At 43.1% G+C, this 24,697-nt stretch overlaps 1 protein-coding gene across 20 annotated transcripts in view; it reads left to right on the forward strand.

The window, feature by feature from the left end:
- Window positions 1-24,697, forward strand: part of LOC121589001 (protein groucho-like) — a 193,981-nt gene that overhangs the window by 101,147 nt on the left and 68,137 nt on the right. For 17 of the 20 annotated variants that reach the window (XM_041907508.1, XM_041907517.1, XM_041907526.1 and 14 more), the window contains 2 exons: window positions 9,888-9,979; window positions 19,639-19,702. In XM_041907508.1, coding sequence (XP_041763442.1) covers window positions 9,888-9,979; window positions 19,639-19,702 — 156 coding nt within the window. Of the gene's footprint in view, window positions 1-6,316; window positions 6,493-9,095; window positions 9,502-9,887; window positions 9,980-19,638; window positions 19,703-24,697 lie in introns of those variants that run through there. The other 3 variants (XM_041907523.1, XM_041907524.1, XM_041907525.1) reach the window with 3 other exon arrangements.

A 24,697-nucleotide genomic window follows, 5' to 3' on the forward strand; every position in this document is an offset into this window, starting at 1 on the left:
ACGTTTAGATGTAATAAATTCTAATTCTTCCATACCAACGCTGCTGGAAATGATGTGCTCCTCCCGGCGCCCGTCGTCGTCGGTCGTAGAATCCTCGGGGGAATAAGTGAACCGTAAAATAACAGGATCGTTCCACACAGTGTTGGCTAAAGCGAAGGGAGAGCAAAACCCCCTTTCAGTAGTCGGTTGGTGTCGAGTGTCTAACCACAAGTCCTACAATTGAGACAAGTGTGTACGTTTGTACGCTCTAGAATGTGTGTGTGTGTGTGTATGTGTTTATGTGTCGGTGTTTGTGAAAGAGGATGGTTGAAGGATTCGAGGATAAACCTGAGTTTTGCGGTTTAGGGAGAAGGAGATTTTTGACTCTACCGGCCCGTTTGTAGACCAGCTCCCACCAGCACAAAAGAGGAAGAGTAATTTACATCCTGATGGGGTGTATCATTCAGGTTCATTCTCTAGTGCAGATCCTCAAGAGAAAAGGGTTTCCTTTCCTCCTGCAACATAATGCTTGGAAAAATGTGCCCAGTAATTTCCATCATGGTCTTGTTGCCTTCTACGCCCTATTAAATTGTCCTTTAAGTTGGTACGCCTCTGCCAGGGGAAAAGCAGTTCATCAGAAATCGACCCACTTCATATATTTGGATGCACACCTTGACACTTCATCCTCTGTCTTATGCCTCGTTGCTTTTTGATAAGGATTAAATCTTTCTAATGTAAATTTATGATGTATGATGCATGTAGAAAACGCATGGACAGAGGGAAGAAATGGTGCTTAAAGGAATGTTTTCTCTCCATCTCGTCGTTGGTTAGTTTGCGTTTAAGCAGTGAAACGATTTTCTAAGGCGGTGTGTTCCCGGCTTGTGAGGTGAAATTAATTGAAACCAACCATATTTATCGATATCCTACCGTTTCTAGCTACCGCTACTACACACATCTACTAGCATGTAACTACATTCAACGAGTACCGTTGCGAAATAGCTCAACCATTGAACGACAATTCGTCATTGAGCTGAAGCAGCAAGGCATGAATTCCACATAAGAAGGATTAGGAAAGGTTTTCTATCTTCCCGTACTTTAATCGGCCATGTACCCTCGATTAGAAAAGGAATCGACTTGTGGTTGATTCAATTAAACCAGACCAGTAGCCTGTACTGTGTTTATTGTAATTAATTATGTTAGTATGCTATGGGCCGTTGCTCATCGTTGTGTAGGTCACAACGAAGAGTAATTTGATTCAAGCGACTGTTGCTATTCAACCGAGATGGTTCTCGTTCTCGTGCAGTAAAGTTTCTAGTTTGGAACATTTGTTGGGCTATTTAACAACGAAAGGACCTTCAATGTATCGTTCATCAAATAAATGGTGACATTCATATCTAGAATTCTTGGTATACAAACATGGCAAAAGAACTCAATTAGCTTTTAATATGAGAATGTCGTACTAAAATAAAATAAAAAGTAAACGTAACATATATTTGTTCAATTAAAATCTTCTTATGTTTAGTTATTTACGTTCCAATTGTAATACTAGACTTATTTGATGTAAAAGATTAACTTTTTATTTGATATTAAATGTGTAGCTTAAGAAGCGCTGCACATTTTACCATTGCATGATTATGATAACAAACGATGATGTCACATGAATATTATCAGATGTTCATTTAAATATTTAATATTTTCATTCAACGTAGACAGAAATAAAGTTTTCTGTAATATTGCTCACTATTTTGTGTCTAACCTCCGTCACATTCAATGTTTCTTTGTTTTTTTTTACTACCATAATCTAGCATCATATGAATTACATTTGGTTTGAAGTATCCTTTTCACGTTAGTTTTACTTCACACATCGGTTGTGTGTTAGACGCTTCTCGACATGAATAAAACCCACTAGAGGTTGGCATTTGTGAGAATCGTGTAATTACCATCACCAGCCCACTTGATACACGGTGTTTTGCATGTTTGAAACGTTTGCTGTGTTACCATTTCGTCGTCGTTCACAATAGAAAGCGCTGTGGCGCGTCTAAGGCACTTTTACATTGGCACTTTTGCTGTAAGTGTGCAAGACCGTACACATGCCTATAATAAGCCTGCAAGCCGCGTTGGTGTTGGATTGGAGTGGAGACTTGAGAATAATTAAATTCGTCCTGGTCTGCCACCACCAAATTAAGTGGCGGGAATGTCTTTTTGACGTATACAAAATACGATGAAAGCAATTGCCAGTTCACTGCGCTTCTTTTTAAATTAAAAAATAGGTAATTTATGTGAGCTTTTATGATGTAAGTATTTGTTTTGTTTCTTGTTTTACTTCTTTTAAAAGGAAAATAAAAAATATATAATTGTTAAGAGTAAACACCGTTCAGATAACATTTAAATTTAATATTTTTTTATGAAATATCAATATCAATTATCAATATCAAAATATCAATTTACATGAAGAAAGACGACATAAAAAAGGCACTACAATTAATTACTCTCATTTAACTGTAAATAAATAAGAAGATATTCATTTGTTGAATCAATCAAGTATATTTTAACGCTCCACAAACTAAGAATAAATTCACGCAACATTATGGCGGTTGAGCATCCGATGACGAGAGCATCATGACGCTGGAATTATGTACACTTCAATACAGACCGCGTCGAAAAGGACATAATGCTCGGTAAAGTCCATTGTGTGGGAGTGAAATGGACCCAAGCAGAAATCATGAGGCTGTATGGGAATTTGGAATTAAACGATAAAAAAGCTCGCCGCAGCAAAAGCCATAATATCCGGGGAAAAGATCGCGAATATCTGTTCCGCACAATAACAACAAAAGACAAAAGAAAGTAAAAAGAAAAAGGGGAATGTTTATGTACTAATACATTTAAAATGGGCGAGAGATTCCTTTCGCTTCCATTGTCGTGTTTCGTTTCTACATTGTTTTTGGTAGTGTTTTTCGTCATTGTGTTTTGATAGTTTTTTTTTACATCCTTTTCCATCCTACCACCAGAGAGAGGGAGTTTGCTGCAGGAGGTTCCATGCATGATTGCATTTAGTTCGCTCATCCTCTCCAAAAGCTACTGCTGCTTCTGCTGCTGCTACACTGCCTGGTCCATTTGGCAGTTGCACTCACTCATCGGTACCGCTGTGCCATTTCGAATGGTGTTGTAGTCGGGGGATGTTTTTTTTTGGTTCATTTTCTTGCTTCGTACACAGGCGTTCATCTGCTGAGTTTTTCCACGCCGGGTTTTTTTTTCCTGCTGTTCATTTTTGGCGAAACGTTTTTTGACGTTTTACCCGAGAGTCAGCAAAGCTGAACGATTCTTCCCCATCACCCCCTGGTTGGTGGTGATGCTGCCCTTCCGCCCGCTCCTCGCTAGGGGTAATGTGAGTACCACCAGTGAAGGATCTGGTATACGCTGGTGTGAAAGTGTTCCGACAGGGCGCACGAGTGTGTTCATGGGCTGTGTGTGGTTGTGTGTGGTGATGTAGGGCAGGGAGAAACGGCGAGGGACATTGGGGTAACGTGTGGTAATAGAATTGGTAAGAGATTCTGTGTAGAAATGAGTGGAAAAAATAAAGAAAAATGATTCCAGTGCAGTGCAGTGGGGGAGAGAGCGAAAGAGATGCCCAATCGATCAAGAAAAAACACATCCACCAGCCTATTTCGTTCCCGGCGCCCAGGGGTGGAAAGTGCGAGCGAAACAGTTTGCGTGAACTGTCGCTACCGTTGCGTTCGTCGGAAACAGATGGTGGAAAATTGAAACCCACAGCGAACGCGCGCGCGATGTAATACTTTTCCAACGCTGACGCTGTATGTGTGTATGTGTGGGTATATGCTGACAGGGTCACTGCCGGGGTAGGAACGCCGAAACGAAAGCAAGCAGGAGCAAAATGGAAATAATGGAAAAGGAAAGCAATATTGTAAAAGGGACCCCATAAGTCACGAGATCCCTCTACCCTAACGCCGGTGAAGGATGTGATAGAGACAAAGCGGACCAGAACGAGACACACACACATACACAGCCCGTCATAAAAACCTGTGAGAATTGGAAGGGAAACAGAGCGAGCGATACACCCAGCCCCGAACGGATGAACAAACAAATAAAATAAGGAGAGGAGAGAGAAAGAGAGAGGCAAACAAACAAACAACAACAACAAAGCTGCATGGAAATTATACATCGACAAGGACGACGAACGGTGACGACGACGACGACGAGGACACACTTCAAGGGGGATTGATTTACAAAATTTCGGTTCACTGCTTCTGGGTGATTTTGCTTCATGGGTTTTTTTTCTTCTTTTTTTTGCTGCTGCTGTTGTCGGAGTGCGTGTGTGTTTGCTCGCTCGGTACACTTTGAGTGATGCGTGCCATCGCTTATGTGTGCGGAAATGGGCTAAAGCAGCAGCAAAAAAGCCGTCGAACGGTATCACCAACGTCAAACGTGCAGAGGTGGAAAAGGGAACGATGGAAGCGCGGGGAGGGTTTTTTTCTTCTTCCTCGTTTCTGTGTTGCCATCCCTGGGCCGTAGAGCTAGCGAGACAAGCCATAAAAACGGAACAAGCTCGGTCACAGGAGCAACAAATTCCACAGGGGGTGAGAGTTTTTGTGTGACAAGCTTATCCTTTTTTTTCTTTCGTGTTTGTGTGTGTGTCTATGTATGTGTTGGTCCTCTTCTTCTGCGTTCGTTCTTTTGTGTATTGGCAGTGTATATCTTTTGTCAGTAGGGGGGGAGGGGGAGTGCGAGAAAAAAAGTCGGAACAACATCCTTTACACATAGCGGAAGGTGACGAGTGGTTATGTGCACGTACGCATGTGTGTGTGTGTGCGCGCATATGAGGAGGATTTTTTTGCATCCTCAGGCCAAATGTGCAGAGAAAGAATGTGGTGTGGTCCGCTTTTTTGACGGATGATTTGTATACACTTCTCGGTGTATGGTACGGTGGCCGATTGAATGGATGTGCAGTGCCGTGCAGTGGGATGTAAATAGCAGATTTGGGGTGGTAGAAGTGGCAGTAGCACAAAAAATGGACAAGAAAAACAAGAAGTGTCAATAAGAGACACACATAATTGAAGATCTGTCAGTCACTGGTAGCCATTAGCATGCAAATTGGCTTAATTTGTTTTGTTTTCTGTTGTTGGTTTACTTGTTTTCTCGAGGTTTTTTTATTCATTAAACTCGGCTTAACCGTCCTGCTCACCGCTAAACAATCAATGCTAAGCTCATTAATGTAAAATTTGTTATTTATCGATGTCCTATTCAATGACCCTTAACAGAAGAATAAGCTAAGCTATGACGTCACATGTGAAATGGTGCTTCAAGTGTCCTAATATCCAACAAAGGATCATCCGTCTATTAGCTTTCTTTTAATTAGCTCAACACTTACCATAAACTGGCACGTAGGGGTTTCCGCTTTCTGACCTTTTCTCCCGTAACGAAGTCCTTTTCTCGCCTTTGCATGTCCCACACCACTCGGGTGGTTGGTTGCAGCAGCAGCGGCTAATGAAATGAGCAGCTGGGTTTTGTGCGTAGTTTAGCATACAAGAGCAGTCCCTTTTCCCGTTCACCGTGATGCAGCTGCTGACGGAACCACTTGAACCTGGTACAAAGACTATAACATGCCCTTTGACTTGCCCACCCTTATCACCCTTATTCCTTTCTGTCTCATCGCAGTGGCGCAGAAATCACACAGAGCACTCCGAGAAAGAAGTACGTTTCATGTTGATTCAACTGATGCCGCATCGGCAACCAATCTCGGGCAAACCCACGCTGGAAGGATAATTTTCAGACAGTGAGCAAACGTGTGGATGATGGGAGTGATACTAGAGACGGTGAAGATGACACAACGGCATGGCAATGTCATCCCGTTTTCGCTGTATGTCACCCACACATCATTCGAACGGCGTTCGTACACTCACGAAAGTCATCACCGCCGCGAGTGTGGTTTTTGACCGTTTCCCGCAATGTTTCCTTTTTCGGTGTTCACACTCTCACTAATAGGTGCCGCCTCACACCGTTTCGCAGGGTGTGAATGAACACTTTTGGGCTACAGAAGACAGATACACATCTTTTGCTTAGAATTTAGCACTCCCTGTCCTGGTTGACTGCCTTCAGCTTGCCTAGAGATTAGGGGAAAACGCGATAAAGAATCGCGCGTTCTGTCGCTAGACTGCCTCCAGACAACGCAGGGATACACCACAGAGCGAACTCAGCTATGCGACACTCACCGTTCACCGTGAGTGACTGATCCTGCGAGCGCTGCGGATGAACCCGGTGCGCGCTGAGATCCTGCCGTTCGGATATGATGGCCGCATGGGTGGCCGTGATTCGTGGAACGTGTTCATTCGTGTGTTGAACGCCGTGGTGTACGGGAGGCTGCCGTTCTGCTGTGTGTGCGTGTGTTGTGGGCAACTTTTAACTCTCTGTTCGTCCATGAAGACGCGCGCGGTCGAATTCGATTGAAGAGTTAGTTCGGTTTGCGTGTTGTGTGTTTCGCCGAAAGGGCAGGAGGAGGTGCAGTTTCTTTCTTAATTCTTGCAGTAATTGGTTTTGTTGTGTAAAGTGTTAATGTGGTTTTGGTGTGTTGTGGTTTTTGACAACAGTAAACATCGAAACTAGTGCAGTGTTAGGAAACCCTGAGCTAAAAGAGGGGTCAATCCCCTTACTCTCACATACCTCAGCATGTCTTGAATTACAGTTTATCAAAGTGTGTACATAACTGCAAGAAAACAGTGCAGCAAAGAAAATGATTCACGATGCAAGCAACTGTACCTCGTTCTTTTCAGATAAGAATGGAAACCAAAACACAATTCCCAGTTGCAGCGTAGTACAATAAGCTTTGTGCAACTTTAACTGAAATATTCTGGCAATTCGTGATTCGGCTAGCCACAACATAATCGTGCATTCCGAAATGAAATGTCACTGCCGTTGTAGCTGCTACCCCTCTGCCTCTGCCCCTGCCCCGTGGTTTATGCTGTGGCATCGTAAACGCAAACGTTTATGTCGATCCCACGGAAGGATAATGCTGAAGCGAGGCATATAAATTGCTGTGTGAGTGCGTGCGAACGAGACAGCAAACAAACGAATGAGACAGAGTTAGGGTGATAGAAAGAGAGTGAGCGAAAGAGAAAGGCCGAACCATAAATCGCTTTAAACGTCAACTTCCCTCAACGACGACGACGACGACGACATGCTAGCTTCTACTACGGTAGCACCAGCATAAAGTGATGTTGGCTTGTGTGTGCGTAGCGTAAAGAGAAATCCTTGAGCAAAAAAAAAGGATATGACAGAGTGGCAGTTAAAGCGAGAGAGAGAGAGGCGCAAAGCAAAAGTCACACATAAAAAAGCGCACTGTTAAAGTGACCATCGGTGGGTAGTAGGAGCAACGGGGCAAACATGTGACAGTGTGTAATCTCGTGGTTCATCGCTTCGCCATCCACCCACCCACTCGGTCGTCGTTGATGTGATTGAAGGCAGTGGATAATTTAATCATTTATTAAAGCATATTAAATAATCGCATTAAAAGCGACTCGTCCTCATCATCATCATCATCGTCATAATCATCACCATCGTCATGCTCGTGGTGTTAGTTGTGTGTGTGTGTGTGTGTGTAGCTGTGCTGTGTATGGAATGGTCGATGATATGTTTTGTGTGGAGAGAAACGTGAGTCGTGTGTGCGCGAGGGTGTGTGCTGGAAGTTTAAATATGTAATACATTCGTACACAGTGTGTGTCCTGTGACGTTGAGCAGCAGTCATCAAAAGTGAGAGTGAGAGTGTTTGTCATCATCATCGTCACGAGTGAAAATGAAGTCACTAAATGACGAGCCAAACACAGAGGGCTGCGCGCATCGTATCTCTTTCGTTTGCTCGTCTTTCGCTCGCACTACTGCTCCGCTGTGCTCTGTGCTTCGAATCGGGAAGAGAGAAAAAACACCGCCAACATGTTTGGAAAAATTCTTCGGCCCTCCCCAAAACAACCCTCGAGAGTAGGCCACAATGATGCGCTTGCTCCGTGTGCCTTGCCCGTGTCTCAGCCCGTGTCAGTGTCTTATGTTGCATTGCACACGAACACACTGACAGCACGTCTGGGTGCTGTAAATTGGGTGCTTTCCTAGAACATACTGGTATCCTTTTCGAGGGAACTTTCTCTCTTTCTCTCTCTTAACTTAGCAAGACCACACACACACACACACACACACACACACACACACATACGCATGCACGCTTACACATACCAGGGACGGTAGGGATTCGCGGACGTGTATCCTTTTTTGTAAGTGAAGCGTGAACTTTCCGTGCTTGTTCATCGACTACAGAGCGAATAAGGCTCGTTTATCGTTTGCTGGTCATGGAAAAGGCGTCCTTTCTGACAGTGCTCGTTTGAGTGTATGTGTGCGGTCGTGGTTGTTTTCTGGCCTTCGTCTGGCCGTGTGTGAGTTCAAATGATCACTTAATTGAGTGGCATAACGCCGAGTGTACGCGTGGGAGGGGATGATATGATGATGCTCATTTGACAGTATTTAATCAGTGAATGCAGCTTGCATTGTGGGTTTTTTCTCTTCTTTTACGGGCGGTTCGTGTTAGTTCGACCGCAATGGTTGTCGATTTGTTTCACTCGTCCGTCGGCGTTTCATTCACCGCTCTCGCTTCCCATGAAGTTATTTAAAGCTTTTTGTAATCGTTTGACATTGATACCATTTTTTACGTGTTTTTCTTTCTCTCTATCTACGCTTTGGGAGGCAGTTAATGAATAAAACATTATTATTGTTACGACGAAACAATAAAGCGCTCCTTTGGAGGACTGGAATTAATCAAATTAATTATGTTTCACTCGGGCGACTGTGGGCGAATTGCACGAACGGAAGGGGAAGAACGTACGGTTTGTAATGTTGGTGTTTATTGTGTTATAAGATAACGCATCATGCGCGTTGTGCATATTTGTTGCAGCCTTTTTAATTGCTATTTATAGAAAAAATGGGGAATGTCAATGTCATAGACTGTTAATTATCCATGTTTTTTTGTTTGCGTGATCTTGTAACGAATCAAACAATACAGTGGTCATATGCCTATTGATTGATGAAGTGTTAACTATGTAACCTTTTTGGATCTCTTGTAGTGAAGTATTGAAGTGTGTCTATAGCTTGAAATTAAAAATCGAAAAACATAATATAGATTTTCCTATACAAAAGTGCCAACAGTGTAAAAGTTCTACAAACGCCTATAAGCGGCGTGCAAACGTTTCGGCCAAAAAAGGGCCTTAAGTGCTCTGTTGTAAGAGAAAAACTCGATTGTTTACAGCTAACTTGTATTGTTTTGTGTGGTTTCGATAACCGTGTGCGCCCGAACGCGTACGGTTACTAGTTGACAAATTGGCTCCGGCCGGCTACCATCGGTTGCTTTCGCATCATCAATATCAACAGCGATATCAACAAGAGCAGCAGCACCAACAGCAGCAGCAACAACAACAACAACAACAACAGCAACAGCAACAGCAACTTGATAATATGACTGCCAATTTGAAGGTGCATTTAACTATAATTACGTTTAATTCGTGCGCATAAATAGTTAATTGAGGTCGGGCGGGAAAAGGATGGGCGGCATCGCTCGTGGGTGTTCGAATCAACCGCAAGTTGGACGTTTGCCACCAACGTTGGTTTGCGTTCAATCCCCTTTGCCCCTGCTATGGTTGGTAGTTTGCAGCACCTACTAATGGTGGAGGAAGAAGGATCGGTTTCAAAATTTTTGTTATTTACGTTGATCCTTAATTTGTCATTTGTCTTTGAACGTGTGGGTTGTTTTTTTTTATTGGTGTGATAATCGCTTTAAGAGTTGCATAATTAACTAACAGAGAAAAAAACCCCGAATTTTACAACGTAATACTTTCATGCTTTTTATTTTATCTTTACAGGGACCGCCTCCCCAGGGGCGCCAGTTCACGATAGCGGAAACGCTGGAACGGATTAAAGAAGAATTCAATTTCCTGCAGGCACAGTATCATTCGTAAGTATCGATTTGCAATTGGAAACATTAAAAAATAGTTTGTTTCTGCTCAAATACACATTGAGCAAAATTTTTCTATATTTTATAAACATGGAAATTGGAAGTTTCCTTTTTATAGCATTTTTTGAGTTTCCTTTTTTATTGCATTTCTTTCATAAAATGTTTCACTCCATGTCAGAAGTAAATAAGATCATAAAATAGCCTAGTAATTAAATTGTTCTATTGCAAAGTTGATAAAACAAATAAATTAGTTAATCAATGCATAAATGTTTATAGAGTATGACTTATTTTCATTCCACGTTTACAATTGAATGCTTCACAAGAGCGTATACATATTTCACACTCAAATAACAGGGATTATCAACATATTCGTATCAAAGTCAATGGTAATCCTTCCAAAAGTAGGATTATTGTCTCCAACTTATACTGAACACCCAACAGCGGTTGTATTTTATCCAACAATCAATACCATAATATTGCACGAGTACGGCAAACGAACGGTTCTAGATCCAGTTTGTTGTCCGCTCACTTCGCTCGAGTACGAAATCAAATGATTAGCAGCTGATTATGATGTTAAATTCACAAACTGTGTACACATACCCACACACCTAGGAACACAAGCATGAACCCCTTCCCCTCGAGCGTATGTTCGCTGGTAAGCTGTTTCAGTTTCGCTGCACCCGGCTCTCGGGCTGATCAGAAGTTGATTACCTGGTGGATAACACGGTTGGTGTTCCCTTCCTTCCAAATCCAGAAGCTTCTTAGACCGACTGGTTCGACTTGCACGGGCACGGGCGCACTGTCGTTAATCGGACCTCCGGGCCCTTGTCGCAGCCGGCTCCCGGGGCCAACCAAGGGAATCGAACACCGCGTAATCATTAATTTAATTGTTATTATGCTCACGTGTGGCACACATTTACTCTTGTCATTAGTATTACCGCTAGCACCACGCCACCGACTGTTGGACGGCTTTACGGCTCATCGCTATCCTTTGCCCCTCCCTCGACCCGTTGGTGGGTGGTGGAAATTTGGGAAGGATAGAAATTGAAATTGATAGCATCACAAGCTACTACTACTGTGTGCTGGTGTTGCTTCGACTGCTGGGGGCGTGTGAGTTGTATGTCAGAAATTTGCCCCCGACACGACGGTTTACCTCACAATCAACGGATCATTCATCCCTGTCGGGCTCTCTGTCTCTGCCAAACAGTGTCCATCCTCTGTCTCACTCCCGCCACATGGTGACGGCTGGTTCGCTGGAGGTATCAAATAACATTAGCTGGATTTAGCTTTTCAATGGTTCCCGGCCGGCTGCGTGTGTTCCCGGATCGGATGCAAACTTGAAACCGTTGCCGGGTGTATGTGTGTTTGTATGGGGTGAAGAAGAGTGATTAAGGTGATATGGTGAATAAACATCCTTAATCGCATTGATTAGCTTGTTAATTATGAAGGAGCATTACCGCCGGCGCAATACGTCGTACAAACAATTCCATTGCATTGTGCTTCAGGGGGGCAAAGTTAATTTAGATTTGTTTACATTGGCTGTGTTAAAATTCCATTTGACTTTTTGAACACTTTCAATAACTTTTAAACGTGTGCAATTTGTTATCCCAAATTTATTGATTTGAGTATTAAAAAGTTATAATACGCTATAAGACGTTCCATGATGAAGAATGAAATTTTTCTACAATTATTGGTCAACGCGCCTGGAAGTGTTCTTTAGTACAGATATCGAAAGTGCTTCCTTATTCAGGGCATTGAAACGAATGAAAGAACAAAAAACTGAGACAAAAAGAAAGGAAGTATTTTTGCCTCCCTCTTAGTAGGACACCGGAACCGGAAAACGTTTGATCGAAATTATGCACATAACAAATTATTACGGCACATCGATGGAATGGGTGGCGCCTTGGTTGCGCACCGATGAAAGACGGAACGAATCGCTTCCGACGAGCCGCGGGCTGTAATTGTGTGTGTGGTGGTTTAGTTTGAACCGCCAGGGCCTTAAAATGATGAATGGGTGTGGCGGTGGTAGAAGTCTGCGGGATAAGGGAGAAACAGTAATGTTTATAATGAGGTGGCAAACGAAGGGGAAGAAAAACAAAAACCCGACCAAAAAGCCCTGGCAGCGCAGCAGCAACGTTTCAAGGACTACCGGAATACCAAGAAAGGAAAAGAGGAAACACAAGGAAACTAGGGGATAGGTTGTAAGCTTGAATAATGGAATTAATAGGCAATGCAGCAGCACCCTCTCGCGTTTAGATTTGTCTGCACCCCGTACCGCAAGGGAGGATGCTTCTTCCTCGTGCCCCCAGGTGAGGTGATTGTGTGCGATCGTGCGATGAGAGCATGATGACGATGCAGCTGCCGCGTGTTATTGCTATGTAATCCTCTGGCGCGATGTTTTTTGCTGCCTTATGGCGTTTGTGGCCCTTTGGCTGCTGGCTGGCTGGTTGGTGAGGTCCATTGTGATTAGAAAAGAAAAGAATCGTTTCACCTAGTTTGCCGGCTTTTATTGCCGCCCGTTCCCGGACGAGTGCGTGCCTAATGCAGCGCCTAGCGACAGATGGGATGCCTTTTAAACTGTCTTCAAAAGCTGTTTCCTTATTAGAAAGCGGTTCCGTAAAAGCTGTCAATATTGTGGGTTGATTATTAGCACGGCGTTGAGAAAAACAAAATCGAATTCCACTCGTACAATAGCATACGGACATAAACGAGGCACACGGTAGCATTATGGCCGGAAGTGGTGCACGAACAAGGACGAATTAAATAACACCCTTAATCTCGTAATTGTTAAGCCATGATTGTTTTCGGCGTAGGGCCAAAAAGAACGACCCGAATGGGGTGGTAGGGGGGTGTGAGTAATTTCGTTACTTATCGTAGGTCCTGCCAACTCTCTACACGATCAAAATGAACTCTCCCCGTGCCCGTGGCGCGTTCGTTTATCCTAATTCGTTTTCAGCCAGCCCACCATAACAACGGATGGCGAGGAGTGTAACTTTTAGCCTGTTTGGCTTGGTCCTCTTTCCCTGGTCATTGGCTACCTTTCTCTTTCTGCCTGGAAGGATTTCCAACCCATGCTTAACTCCCCTCCCTTCGGAGGAGCTGAGGCGGTTCACCCGAAACCGTCTCAACAGCAACAACCGGCACAGTTCGGTTAGTTATTAATCTCGCTTCGGCCTTATTTGCACACGCGGGCCCGATTTTTCTATTTATATTTCAATTACACCCTTCAGGCTGCCACATTTCGACGCAGCACACGCCACACCCGTCCGTCCGTCCGTCCGTCCGTGCTGCGTGTTTGTTTCCCTCCTCAGCATTACAAACCAACACAGCGCGCACACACAAACGGCTTTCCCATAATATCTCCTGCCGGGCGATCCGATATGTGTGTGACGCGACCCTATTCCATTTCCCGGCTTCCCCCTGTTCGGGATGGTGTCATGCGGAGGGGGGGGGGGGGGTAAGTGTGTGTGTGCGGTGGGTTCGTTTCGTGACAACGGCGCTAAAATTGTTAACTTTTCTTTCACGTCGCTACCTTTCGTTCCGCCGTGTCCCGCCTTTTCACCATCCCGGGTGCGCATTTTCCGGTCGGGAAAGCGCTTTTATAGGATTTTAGCCTCTCCGCTCCTCCTCCTGCTGCCCTGCCCTGTGATTCGCAAATACCGGTGTGTTTCGTCGTCGGGCCCTACCCTACCCATACCTAATTCTGCTCCTTTTCACCGTCATTATTGCTTCCCTTTCGTTGCCCGTTACCGTTTCCTGTGCCATCATTATGACCACTTTAGCGCGCAGAGCACTCGTTTGCCTCTCTTGCGCGCGTGTGTGTGTGTGTGTGTGTGTGTGTGTGTGTGTGTGTGTGTGTGTGTGTGTGGTGTGTGTGTGTGTGTGTGTGTGTGTGGATGGCAGAAGAGCTCACAACAAATACCCAACCCCGAGGCCAGCTGTCAGTTTTGTGTGTCAATGTGTGCGTGTGTGTGTAGCTTGTTTGGTTTCGGTACTTCTACGGATTTTTCCTTCACCAGTCGACCAACCAATCGACCCCTATTAATTCGCGTATGTGATTTCATCCCCCAGCGGTAACACACCGGTATCGTGTCCCTCGCCCCGTCGGAAAAGGGACTTTGATTCCTTCCTCCCCTCGTTTACAAGGGGGATCCGTGTATTTTTTTCTTCTTCTCTCCCTTCGTGTTAACGTGCTCCTGCGGGCTGTGCACATACACACAAAAAGTGTCGATTTGCTTTGTTCACAGTTTTCGATCCCCTGCTTCGCATTTCGGTTTTGGTGGTACGCGCACGTGAGAGCAAGGGCAGGGTAAGAGCACGCGTTTTGGCTGTGGATGGGTTTGCTTTTGTTGGGTCGAGGACAGAACAGCGTGTTGGCGAGCGGAACTGCTGCTGCTGCGTGCTGCCCCTGCGTCGGTTGAACGGGAATCAAATATTATTGTTATTATAGTCCTTCCTCCTGGCTCATCAATTTGCCCTCGTCCTTGTACACACGGTTCCTCCTCATTTCTGGTTCAGTGGTTTGGGGTTCGTTTCGTGCGTTCCTTTTTTTTGTATTCTGCTGGCGCTTCCTATCTTTTTTTTCTGTTCGCCATCGCCGCCATATCTTGGAAGATTATTTGCGCAATGCCGCTCTGCCTCTGCCTGCGTTACTGGGACGTCATTAATATCTTGATTCACGATGACAACCTTCGGCCGAGGGGAACGATCGATTTGGTTCGATAAGAATCAGTAGGAGAATTGTAAGCTTTTTAGGTGAGATTGTGGTCACCGATAGGTATAGGTGGGTGATTGAATGAAAACGTGTTTTTATATTGCATTAGATGCTTATTGCTGTTGAAGAATAAATGGTATATTCATCGGAAAAAATGAACTGACCAATAATGTAGAATTTGATTATTTGAAAGCAATCTTTCAAAGTGTGATGCAAACAATTTAAATGCTTTATCAAAGTGTTTTACCCAAACACTGAGTTTGTTTTTCTTTTCCATTAAACTCTCTCCTGTAATCCCCTTTTGCAGATAGAAAGCCAGAACTACGCTCAACAGTTCATAGGGTGTGTAATGGCACTGCCGACACGTGAAAAGTTTGCGTTTTTGCTAGCATGATCTCGAGAAGAAGAGAGGGGAAGGTGGGATATAGGTAGACGGACATCGGTATTTACTTTTATCGCCGCTTCTCCGCTTCGCCTTTAGCGCATCACCGAGGAGAGCGAGCGGTCGTCCCGAAATCGACGGCTGTAACTTTATCTAGGACATTCTGCCGCTGCATTACAAATAAAGTCACAATCTCGCACTCGAGTACACTTGTGTCCACTCAGTTCACTTTTCTCCTTTTCCTCCGCTCCTGACGGTGGCACTGGAAATTGAAGCACCACAGACACAGCGGTCCGCTGGTTCGCTCGAATTGTAAGTAAACGGTCGAAAAGGGAAGCGATTTCGTCGAGGTAGTAGTGGTAGTGGTAGTAGTAGTCGTCTGCGCCGAACCCACAGCAGCAGCGCCAAGTGGTCGAATGTGTAAAGAGGGCAACTGTTTTCAATCGACTCAATAAGTGGAATAGATGTTGATCGTGTTGAACATTGCAAACAAAGCCAAAAGAAATGACACCAAAGAGGAGGGGAGTGGGGAGGAATGAAAGAAGGTAGCGCTGTTGCTATTTCCAATGCCGCCTGGAATTATTCTGTGAAGGAAAACGGCGGCGGGAAGCGCACAGGGTAAGGATATGGAAGATTGGAAGAGCGATTAGATAGCTTCCGGGACGTTTGGGTTGGGTGGGTATGGGTGTGGAAAATCGATTCCAGATTCAATCTGTGCCTTCCATAGCAACATCGCTGGAAGCTTTGTGCGAGAAAACGATATCGTTGGTGGTAGTGGTAGCGGAGACATCGTTGGTACAACCCACATGTGTATTGGTTGTCTGGTGCAGAATGAGGAAGGAATCGTTGGAGAAAAATGAATTTTCATGTCCTCTCATAGGCTACATTATGTAGAAAAGTAGGAAAGAAACTCGAAACCCGCCCTAACAACCCACACGCTACTTCACTTTCTCTCCTTGTAGTAGCGGTTGTGTAGAGCTGTGTGGATCGGTTGTGGTTGAGTTGTGCATTTGCACGTTATTGTTATTACGATTATATCCTCCCATTCGAAAGGGAAGCATTGGAGGTTTAGTTATTTAAATAATTTGAATGAAACGATGTGTATTGTTCACTATGCGGTTCGTTAAGGGTGACCGTTAGTTGCTTTGCTGCACGAATTGCTACAAATATCAATCATGTATTTAAAACTTGAAAATCGGAATTTAGGTTTCAGAAAATGATGTCCCCTACTCTATAATTTTGAGGTGTATCGCATTGCTTCCCATCGGCATGAGTCATGTTCGCGGATGAGAGGATACTTCCGAAAACAATATCTAAACCACGAAACAAGCAATCTCGTTCACACAAAAAATCATAAATCAAAAGGTATATTGAAAGCGTATCCATTGAAAAAAAACAGTGCTATCAACCCAAGTACCAATCGATTTGTTAGTTGTGAAAAACCGGAACCCCTTTTTTTGTTCGAAACAATCATAATGAACAGATTTCCCCGCATAAACTGTTCCTTAGGGTGTAATGTTCAAAGTGACTAGGGAGCTCTCTCTGTCTCTCTCTATGTGCGGCTTATGCGGCCAAACACATTCCGGCAACAACGGGGGAAACGCTAAAAAGGAAGCACTTAGAAGAAAAAAAATCTGACGTGAAGTGAATAATAATCATGCCAGCGATTGCGATTAAAAAGAAAGAAATAAAAAATTGCCCTAACGGTGTAAAAATCAGCACACACCAAAGCAAGGGAAAAGAAGGATGGCGTTAGAAAAGAAAAGAAAAATATATAACCAAACTTCCAATGTTCCGGCTTCGAGGTTACGGTATCAAAATAAAAACCCGTAAACCCTCCAGAACCCTCCAGTGCGCCCGTGTAAGGATCTCACTTACTGTGTTAATTTTCGGCCGCGCGTTTGCCTAGTAGAAGGGTGCGCGATGGTATTGAAAAGCGGGGAAAACGAATCATATCCGCCGTGTTCCTCTTCTTTCGCTTTGCTAATGGATACAAATTAAATCACTTGCCACCACCATCACCTTCCGGAAAGGCGAATCCATCGGCCTTTTTACACCGAGGGAAAGTGTATATATGTGTGTATGTATGTATGTGTGTTTGTGTTTATGTGTACGGTCGATTAATATTCATTCGTGTTCGAGAGATCCGTGTTCCATTCCCGGGCGCTAGGGATTGCCGATCCATTTGCGTGTTGTGCCCTCTTCGCGCGTCTACCCTGACCGGAGAGTTTAGGGCTTAAGGCGCGCGCGTGTGTGTAGGGGGGTGGCTGTTAAAATATCCCGGCACAGATTGCAAATCTCTCTTTCTTTATCCCCAGTCCCTTTTGAACCATTTCAACGCGGCGGAACCTGAAAAGAATAAACGAACCGGCGGATCCCATGTTTAGGCGATTTTAAAAAAAAAAGGAAAAATAGGATGTTTCGTTACCGCGAGCCCCTCCCGTGCAAAAGTTTTGAAGCGTTTTGAATTCATCCAACATTCGTGGAAAGTGGTGGCCGCTGAGGATTATATGAGCGTAGGATGAAAATCTTTTTGAAAGAGTAAAAAAACAGGCTATACACCCATCCACCCAACCAGCAACACCGGGGAATCTTTTGAACAAGCAATCAAGGTGATTACAGTGGAAAACAAAGGGAGTGTTTATTTTCCATGCAGGTGTGTGTGATATTGTTGTTGCTCAGTGGTAGAAGATAAAATCAATCAATACGCATATTGACAGAAATTAGGTAGCTGATCGAGCAAAACAAATTAGAAATAGCTTACACTTTTGCCAACTTACAAAAAGTCCTGCAATGATGTAATGGTTTAGGCAAAACTTGTGCTGACGGTTTTATAATTATGTCATTTTAGCTAAAAGCTTTTTAACTTTTCCCATTTATTGCTTCTTCATATTTTAAACTGTGAAGTCAGTGAATGAATGTACTATATTTTTAATAAGATGTGAACCATGGTTAGTGCAAGTAATATAAACTGTAACTCTAAAAAGTTACATTACAGTTAAAATATATTTGAACTTTATAAAATTAATACTACATTCTAGCTATTGTCATTTTAGATGCCATGTTATGTTTACTAGGAATATTGTTAAATACTATCATTTTAGTTAGAACTATCAGTTAAAATCTTTGATTATAGTTTTGTATGTTTTTGTGGATTACTTAATATGAATCTGTGTTGCTTAACATATTTTGTTCAGGAAATTAATATTGAAACAAACAAGCAAAAAACTGCATGATGGAGTACGTTATTCAATTTCAATTCGAAGTTGAGCCTTATGCTTAACATCCTTCACTATTCCAATGCATTTTACACTAAACCAAACCACTAACTTGGTTTGTGAAAAACTATGAAAAAACAATTACAGTCACAGAAAGTTGTCGTACGAAAAGCACAAACTTACACAAACTCCAGAGTGTTGCAGAGTGAATAAAAAATGAACAAACAAAACACGAATAAAAAAGTAGAGTTGACTACGTTTTCCCACACTCGCAGTATGTGTGTTCCCTTGAAAAGCCTGATTTTCCTCTCTTTTGTGGATGTGAAACTATCATTCCGCATGATAAAAAAAAGTCAACTAAATCACACACTAACACACATCACAGCTGGAATCGATGAAAAGGTAAATAAAGAGGTGAAAAATGAGACACACCAAAGTAAAAACAAAAACCACACGAATGATGTGCGGTCGCGGCCCCCTGGTCACACTCTCTCCTCCTGAGCTAAGGTCGAAACAAAGAAACAAGCGCCGAACGCTGCTACATCAACAAATCTGCCGTGCTAAATACAGTTCACATTCTCTCCGCACGATGTGTTTGCCTGGAGTGTATCCTCGCTGGAACGTCAAAACAGAAGAGTTTAATGGGGGAAAATGTACATTTTTTTTACATTTTCTGTTTCTAGTACCACACGGCACAGGATTGATGCTGCTGAGATGGATGTTTCCGTCCATTTGGGTCCAAAAAACCTGACAAACCTTACCGAAGTTGTTACCGCCGTGTATCTGGATGCGGTTTTTTTGCAATGCGGGTTAGCAAGTCCCCGTCGCTTGTCCATGTATCTTAAATTGTGAGTAAATAAATAAGAAAAACTCAATCGTGTTCGTCGCTTGTAGACGATGGTAGGTGTTTGCTTTGGTAGGGTTTTCCATACGTTTTTGCATTGCTATATTCCATCTACTCCTGCTTCTTCATCGATGATGGCATGAGAGTGATGTTTTTCTCATCTTCTAGTTAGATTATACCTGTAATTCTTTATTTGCTCATGAAGCATCCCGTTTGTTAGATGGAAAAATATACTCACAAACATTCTGGGGTACGATAAGGGTACGATTTGATGCATCTTGGTTTTTATATACCCTTCCGAATAAACATAACTGCAACATTCCGTAAGAGACTTTACAGGTGTAAAGATTTATCGCGGTTTTTGTGAAGTAAAATAGTAAAATGTGAAGTAAATATGAGGAGTGCAACACGTTAATGTTAATGAACTGATTTTTTGAAGACTTGTGTAGACTGAATCATACATAAATAGCTAATGTTGTATTACATTTTCTTTCGTTGCAGACTAAAACTCGAATGTGATAAGCTGGCGAGTGAAAAAACAGAAATGCAGAGACATTATGTTATGGTAAGTGAATATCTTTATCAGCTATAATCGTTGCTGGATTAACGTTATAGGAATTACGCTCCTCAATTCGTCGTATTAAAAGGAATCCTAATTGTTGGTGCTATGAGGAAACTACTCCCCCTGTCATAGATAGAAACGCTCGTCTACAGAGAGGGTTTTTATTTTCCTTCCCAAAGCCAAATATGATTATCGTGCTTTTACTTCTGTTTGTCATCGATACGGCGAGCTATTTATTTCTTTCGAAATAAACATCATCCGCACACGTACGCGTACGGTTTGTTTGATTGGATTTCGCAACCAGCACAGCATACGACGAAGGAGCAGAGGGAGACGAAGCGTATTATTCTATTATCAGTCGTACTCCTCACTGTCGCCGATTGGGAGATGGGCTGCCAGCTGTAATGTCGCACATTCAGTGATCGTTCAAGTAAATTGCTTTATTTTATTAGCTTGTGCTTTTGTGCACTATGGAAGGTCTTTTCGTCACTTTTCCGTGGAGGAAATTGTGATGGCCATGAAAATCGCCACATTGGGACAAAAGGCGCTGGCTTCGAAGACCAAATAGGAAATATCAAACAGACTGGATCAATTCAGGCGGTTTAACCAATATAAACGTGTGCTTCTTTCTACAATGTTTAAGTGAATTGGACATTTTCTTTTTCTTGTTTAACTACATTAGTTGCTATGTTTCACAAGTTACGAAACAATTTAATTTTTCAAGTCTCCAATTTCTTTTAAATCATAAAACATAAACCTGTGACTCGATAATATTCCCTTAAATTAGTTACATATTTTCTATGTCTTCATCCAGACATCTTTTCTTGTGATATAGAAATTATGGCGTTAACGAACAGAGCATATATAAAGCACTATATAAGCCTAGAATTAAATTACAAAAAGAATTGCAGAATAAAATCCGCCACATGTGCTGTTTTCGCTATGGCTGTTTGAACGTTTCCATTGCCTGTGTGCTCATGAAGTGGAAGTAAATGCTTTGAGGGCCACTAATCCAACAAACTTACGCAGCTTAAATCTTCTTGCGACTACTGGCCAAATGTCCTCCTTGCTTTATTCGATGCGTTCGTTCATTTGGAAAAGCGGCTACGCAGAGTTGGCATTATCTGAATCAAAGCAAAACGGCTTCTGGCTGCACTTCACTGCAATCGCAAACACACGAGCACCGGGCGACTTAGTAGAAATGAGGAGCAAAACAAAAGCCATGCCAAGTTCAGACTAGGATCGATAATTCCACACCAAGGCGCACATTCAACGATCCACCACACTGCTACTTCTGCCACTTCTGGTGACACTCCAATCGTAATTGGTATTCCTGTCGGCTACGAGCAATTTCGTTTTATTATTTTATATTTATTATCAATTAAGAAGCACATCTATAACGACGGCTTTCTCCCTTATCCCTTTGCAACCGTGCGCACCTACCACCGTGCCACCGCAGTGGAAGTTTTTCGGTAGCCAACTAGGTTATTGCTGGTGTGACGGTGAGAGCGGCATGACACCATCACCAACATCCCAACCAACCACTAAAACATACCGCAGCAGCAAACATCCATTTGTAGCACCAGCTTGGCACAAGAGGACATGTGTATGCAGTCGGATCGGGATTAGCAGCATAAGCTTTCGAGCGCTGGAATCGGGATTCGGTTATATGGTTTCCGGACAAACTTTTCCTACCTGGAGCTCTTTTGGTTGTGTTCCGTCTGTACCGTTTGAAGTGTAATGCATAAGTGAAATTAGTTGCTACAATGTACTATGTTGCTGCATAATCTACGAAGCGTTTTTATTTCAATTGTGACCTACCGTTTTGCCGGTCTCATGGTACAGTCGTCAACTCGTACGACTTAACAACATGCCCGTCATGGGTTCAAGCCCCAACTAGACCGTGCCGCCATACGCAGGACTGACTATCCTGCTATGGTGGGTAATCTAAAAGACATTGAAAGCCAACCCCACACAAGTGGTACAGACAGGCCTTGACCGACAAACGGTTGTTGAGCCAAAAAGAAGAAGAAGAAGACCTACCGTTTTAACCATACATCGATAGCTTCAAAATATATATTTTGTTTAATTTACTATTATGCTCTCCTCTTTTCGATGTACAATTTCGAGGTTCACTGGAATTAAAAAGCAATCCATTTCAAAGGCACATTTACTTAATGTGAAGGATAAGATATGGTTAAAACGAGCTGACCCAACACACTTTTGTGCCAAAATTGATACCACCGGATTTGCGCTGGATGGTTTTGTTCTTCTGTTGTTTTTTTTTCGTTCCCACTTGACCGCAACCTAAAGAGGTGGTGCTAAAATGTGTTGAATGATGCTTCCAGTCCACATCGACAGGCGCGCACACAGGAATGAAAAGTCTGCCTTTTCTGCCGGATCGCTTTCACTGTGTGCAAGCAAAGTAACTGCTGATGGTGCCAAAATGGTGCTTTCTTTTCCGTTTTTCACTCCTCGTCGACACCCTACTGTTGACCCACCACGGCTGTTGCTACGTGGCAAAGAAAATCCGGCTTCGTTTGCAGGCAGTGAAGCGAGAAAACTCGCTCACAATGTAATAAATTACGATAACAATACAATTTAATACATCAAATACGTTATGAACGTAGGGCCACCGCCAGTCAAGTGAGGAGGATGCATAAAACTGGTCACACTGATGCCGAACGATGTCCACCAAATGGCAAGCAAATAGTGCAAAACACTACTGTGAGCGGTAGTGGATAGAGCAGATATACCACGAAGCGGGAACTGTGCCACCATTGTGTGTGGCCCAAACGGCAGCTCCAAAACGGCGGCATCGCTTTTCCCCATCCGCGTCGCCGAGATCGAGAACTTTCTACATAATCATAATCATAAATTTGTTGCACTTAATACAGCACGGGACTCAGCGCCAGTGCTCAAGTGTGTGTGTGTGTGTGTGTGTATGGGTCGAATGCCCGGATACCAAGCGTATGCTGTGAGGTTCGAGTGCAAAAGTTCACTCGTAAGCGGTTAGAGCTGCATATCATACCCACGTCGTCGTCCGCCGTGGGCCGCTGAGTCAAATGTCCCCTTTCCCCTCTCTCCACACGACATGATGGCCACACATTTTATGGTCATGTTCTGGTGAGTGTTCGCGTGCAAAGTCTAGCCATTCGCTGCGGTGGTTGGGTGGTTTTGAGACGGGCGTTCGCTCGGTTGGCCATGAGAAAATTGATGGTTTTCGGTGGAATGGACTTTAGAGAGCGAACGAAGGAGATGGCGATATATATATGTACGAAGTGGTTTTGCTCTGGTGGTTGAAATTATGAAACTTATGAGCGTGAGAGATAGATTTATGACACCTACCCTAGTGATTAGACAAGCCATTTCCCTGGGCTAACTGTGTAAGCGATTTGGACAGTGTTGTCGTGTCTTGGAGTGGGTGTGATAATCACAATCAATTTAGAAAAAAGAGTATTTTTCAGTACAATAGGTAGTAGTACAATGAGAAAGTAGATTATCATTTCAAGTAAATCAGTTAAAAATTTACTGTGTTAAAAATTCAAAATTTTAAATAATTTAATGTTTCCAAAAAATAGTATTTAAACTGAAATATGTTATTGACCTAATAAACTTAATATCGGTGTAAGGTTTTCAAGGCATGAATACAATACAATGCTTCTTCTTTTATTTGGCGTAACGTCCTACGCGGACATGCCGGCCTATACAGGCTTTCGAAACTTAATTCATTGCCACGTAGCCGGATAGTCAATCCTTGCTACGGGGGGACGGTCCATTCTGGGCTTGAACCCATGACGGGCATGTTATTGAGTCGTTGGAGTTGACGACTGTACCACGGGACCGCCCCAACACTGCATTGAATACAATGCATCTCATGTTAATTTAGAAGGATATGTCAAATTTGTCGTGAATTCCAATGTTTTTTTATATGAAAGTATTTTTCATATCATTTTTCATAGGATCTTCCCATAAGGCAAGTTAACTTTATATGTTGGGAATTGGACTCCAAGGCACAATTTTTCGACGGGCTTATCCAACAATAATTTCCAATAAAATTCCCTCCCAAAAAGATCACTACCCCTAAGAAAGTGTCATGAAAGTGTTCTAACATTGGGGCCCTTTCCGTTTTAAGTTCGTAATTTCAGCATGTCAGCTGTTTGCATAGTATAGCAGTTTTCGAGCAGCTATCTAAGTGGGTGTAATATACAGGTGGGCTTATCCCATAGTGTATGAATTGAAAGGCTAATTTTTATCGCTTCTGCTTCTAAATGAGGATTTTAAGAATGTTTTGTGTATTCGTCAAGCCTCAAGAAAGCTTTATTGAACAAAAATTTTCACCCATACTGTCAAAAAGTGATATTCAAATTTGATTGTGAAAAACATGCTATGAGACCACCTGGACTACATACACTTTGATTCTGGATTCCATCACCAGATCTCTTCAATGCACCTTGGGATAAATATAAACAACACCTTGTTTTGATATTTTCGAGCAGGTACTCGAATCTAATTCTAGCTTTGAGGCTAGAATAATCTAGACTTAAAATTGCAAGCTAGTTTTGTGTGTGGTTTTGTATGGAGTGTTTTCATGATTTTAGTCTCCAACTGTCAAACTGTCCATACAAAAAGCTGACTAGAATCGTGAAGGGCCCCATTATGAGAATCTGCATTGAAACCCCCTGCTAACGATACCCTTGAAACGACATATTACCTACTGCTATACTAAGCTTCATAAAAAGAGCAACTACAAACGAATGGACGAGGGTGAAGCAATGTGATCTATCAGTTTTTGTGCGTGTATTTTACATTACGCGCGTTGGCCTTCACCATTTTTAGCTGCTTGCAAGCACTTCCGCTATTGCACCGTACCGGGTGATAGTTTCCATCGTATGTCCTCTCGAAGTTAACTCCCCTACACGTCCTAGCACGAAGTACAACGCCTTGCAGGCCCCTTTCTTCAAATGTAGCTGCAAAAGCACAATGGTCGGTGCAAAA

Source organism: Anopheles merus, chromosome 2R (genome assembly GCF_017562075.2).
Source record: "Anopheles merus strain MAF chromosome 2R, AmerM5.1, whole genome shotgun sequence".
Classification (NCBI taxonomy): Eukaryota; Metazoa; Arthropoda; class Insecta; order Diptera; family Culicidae; genus Anopheles; species Anopheles merus.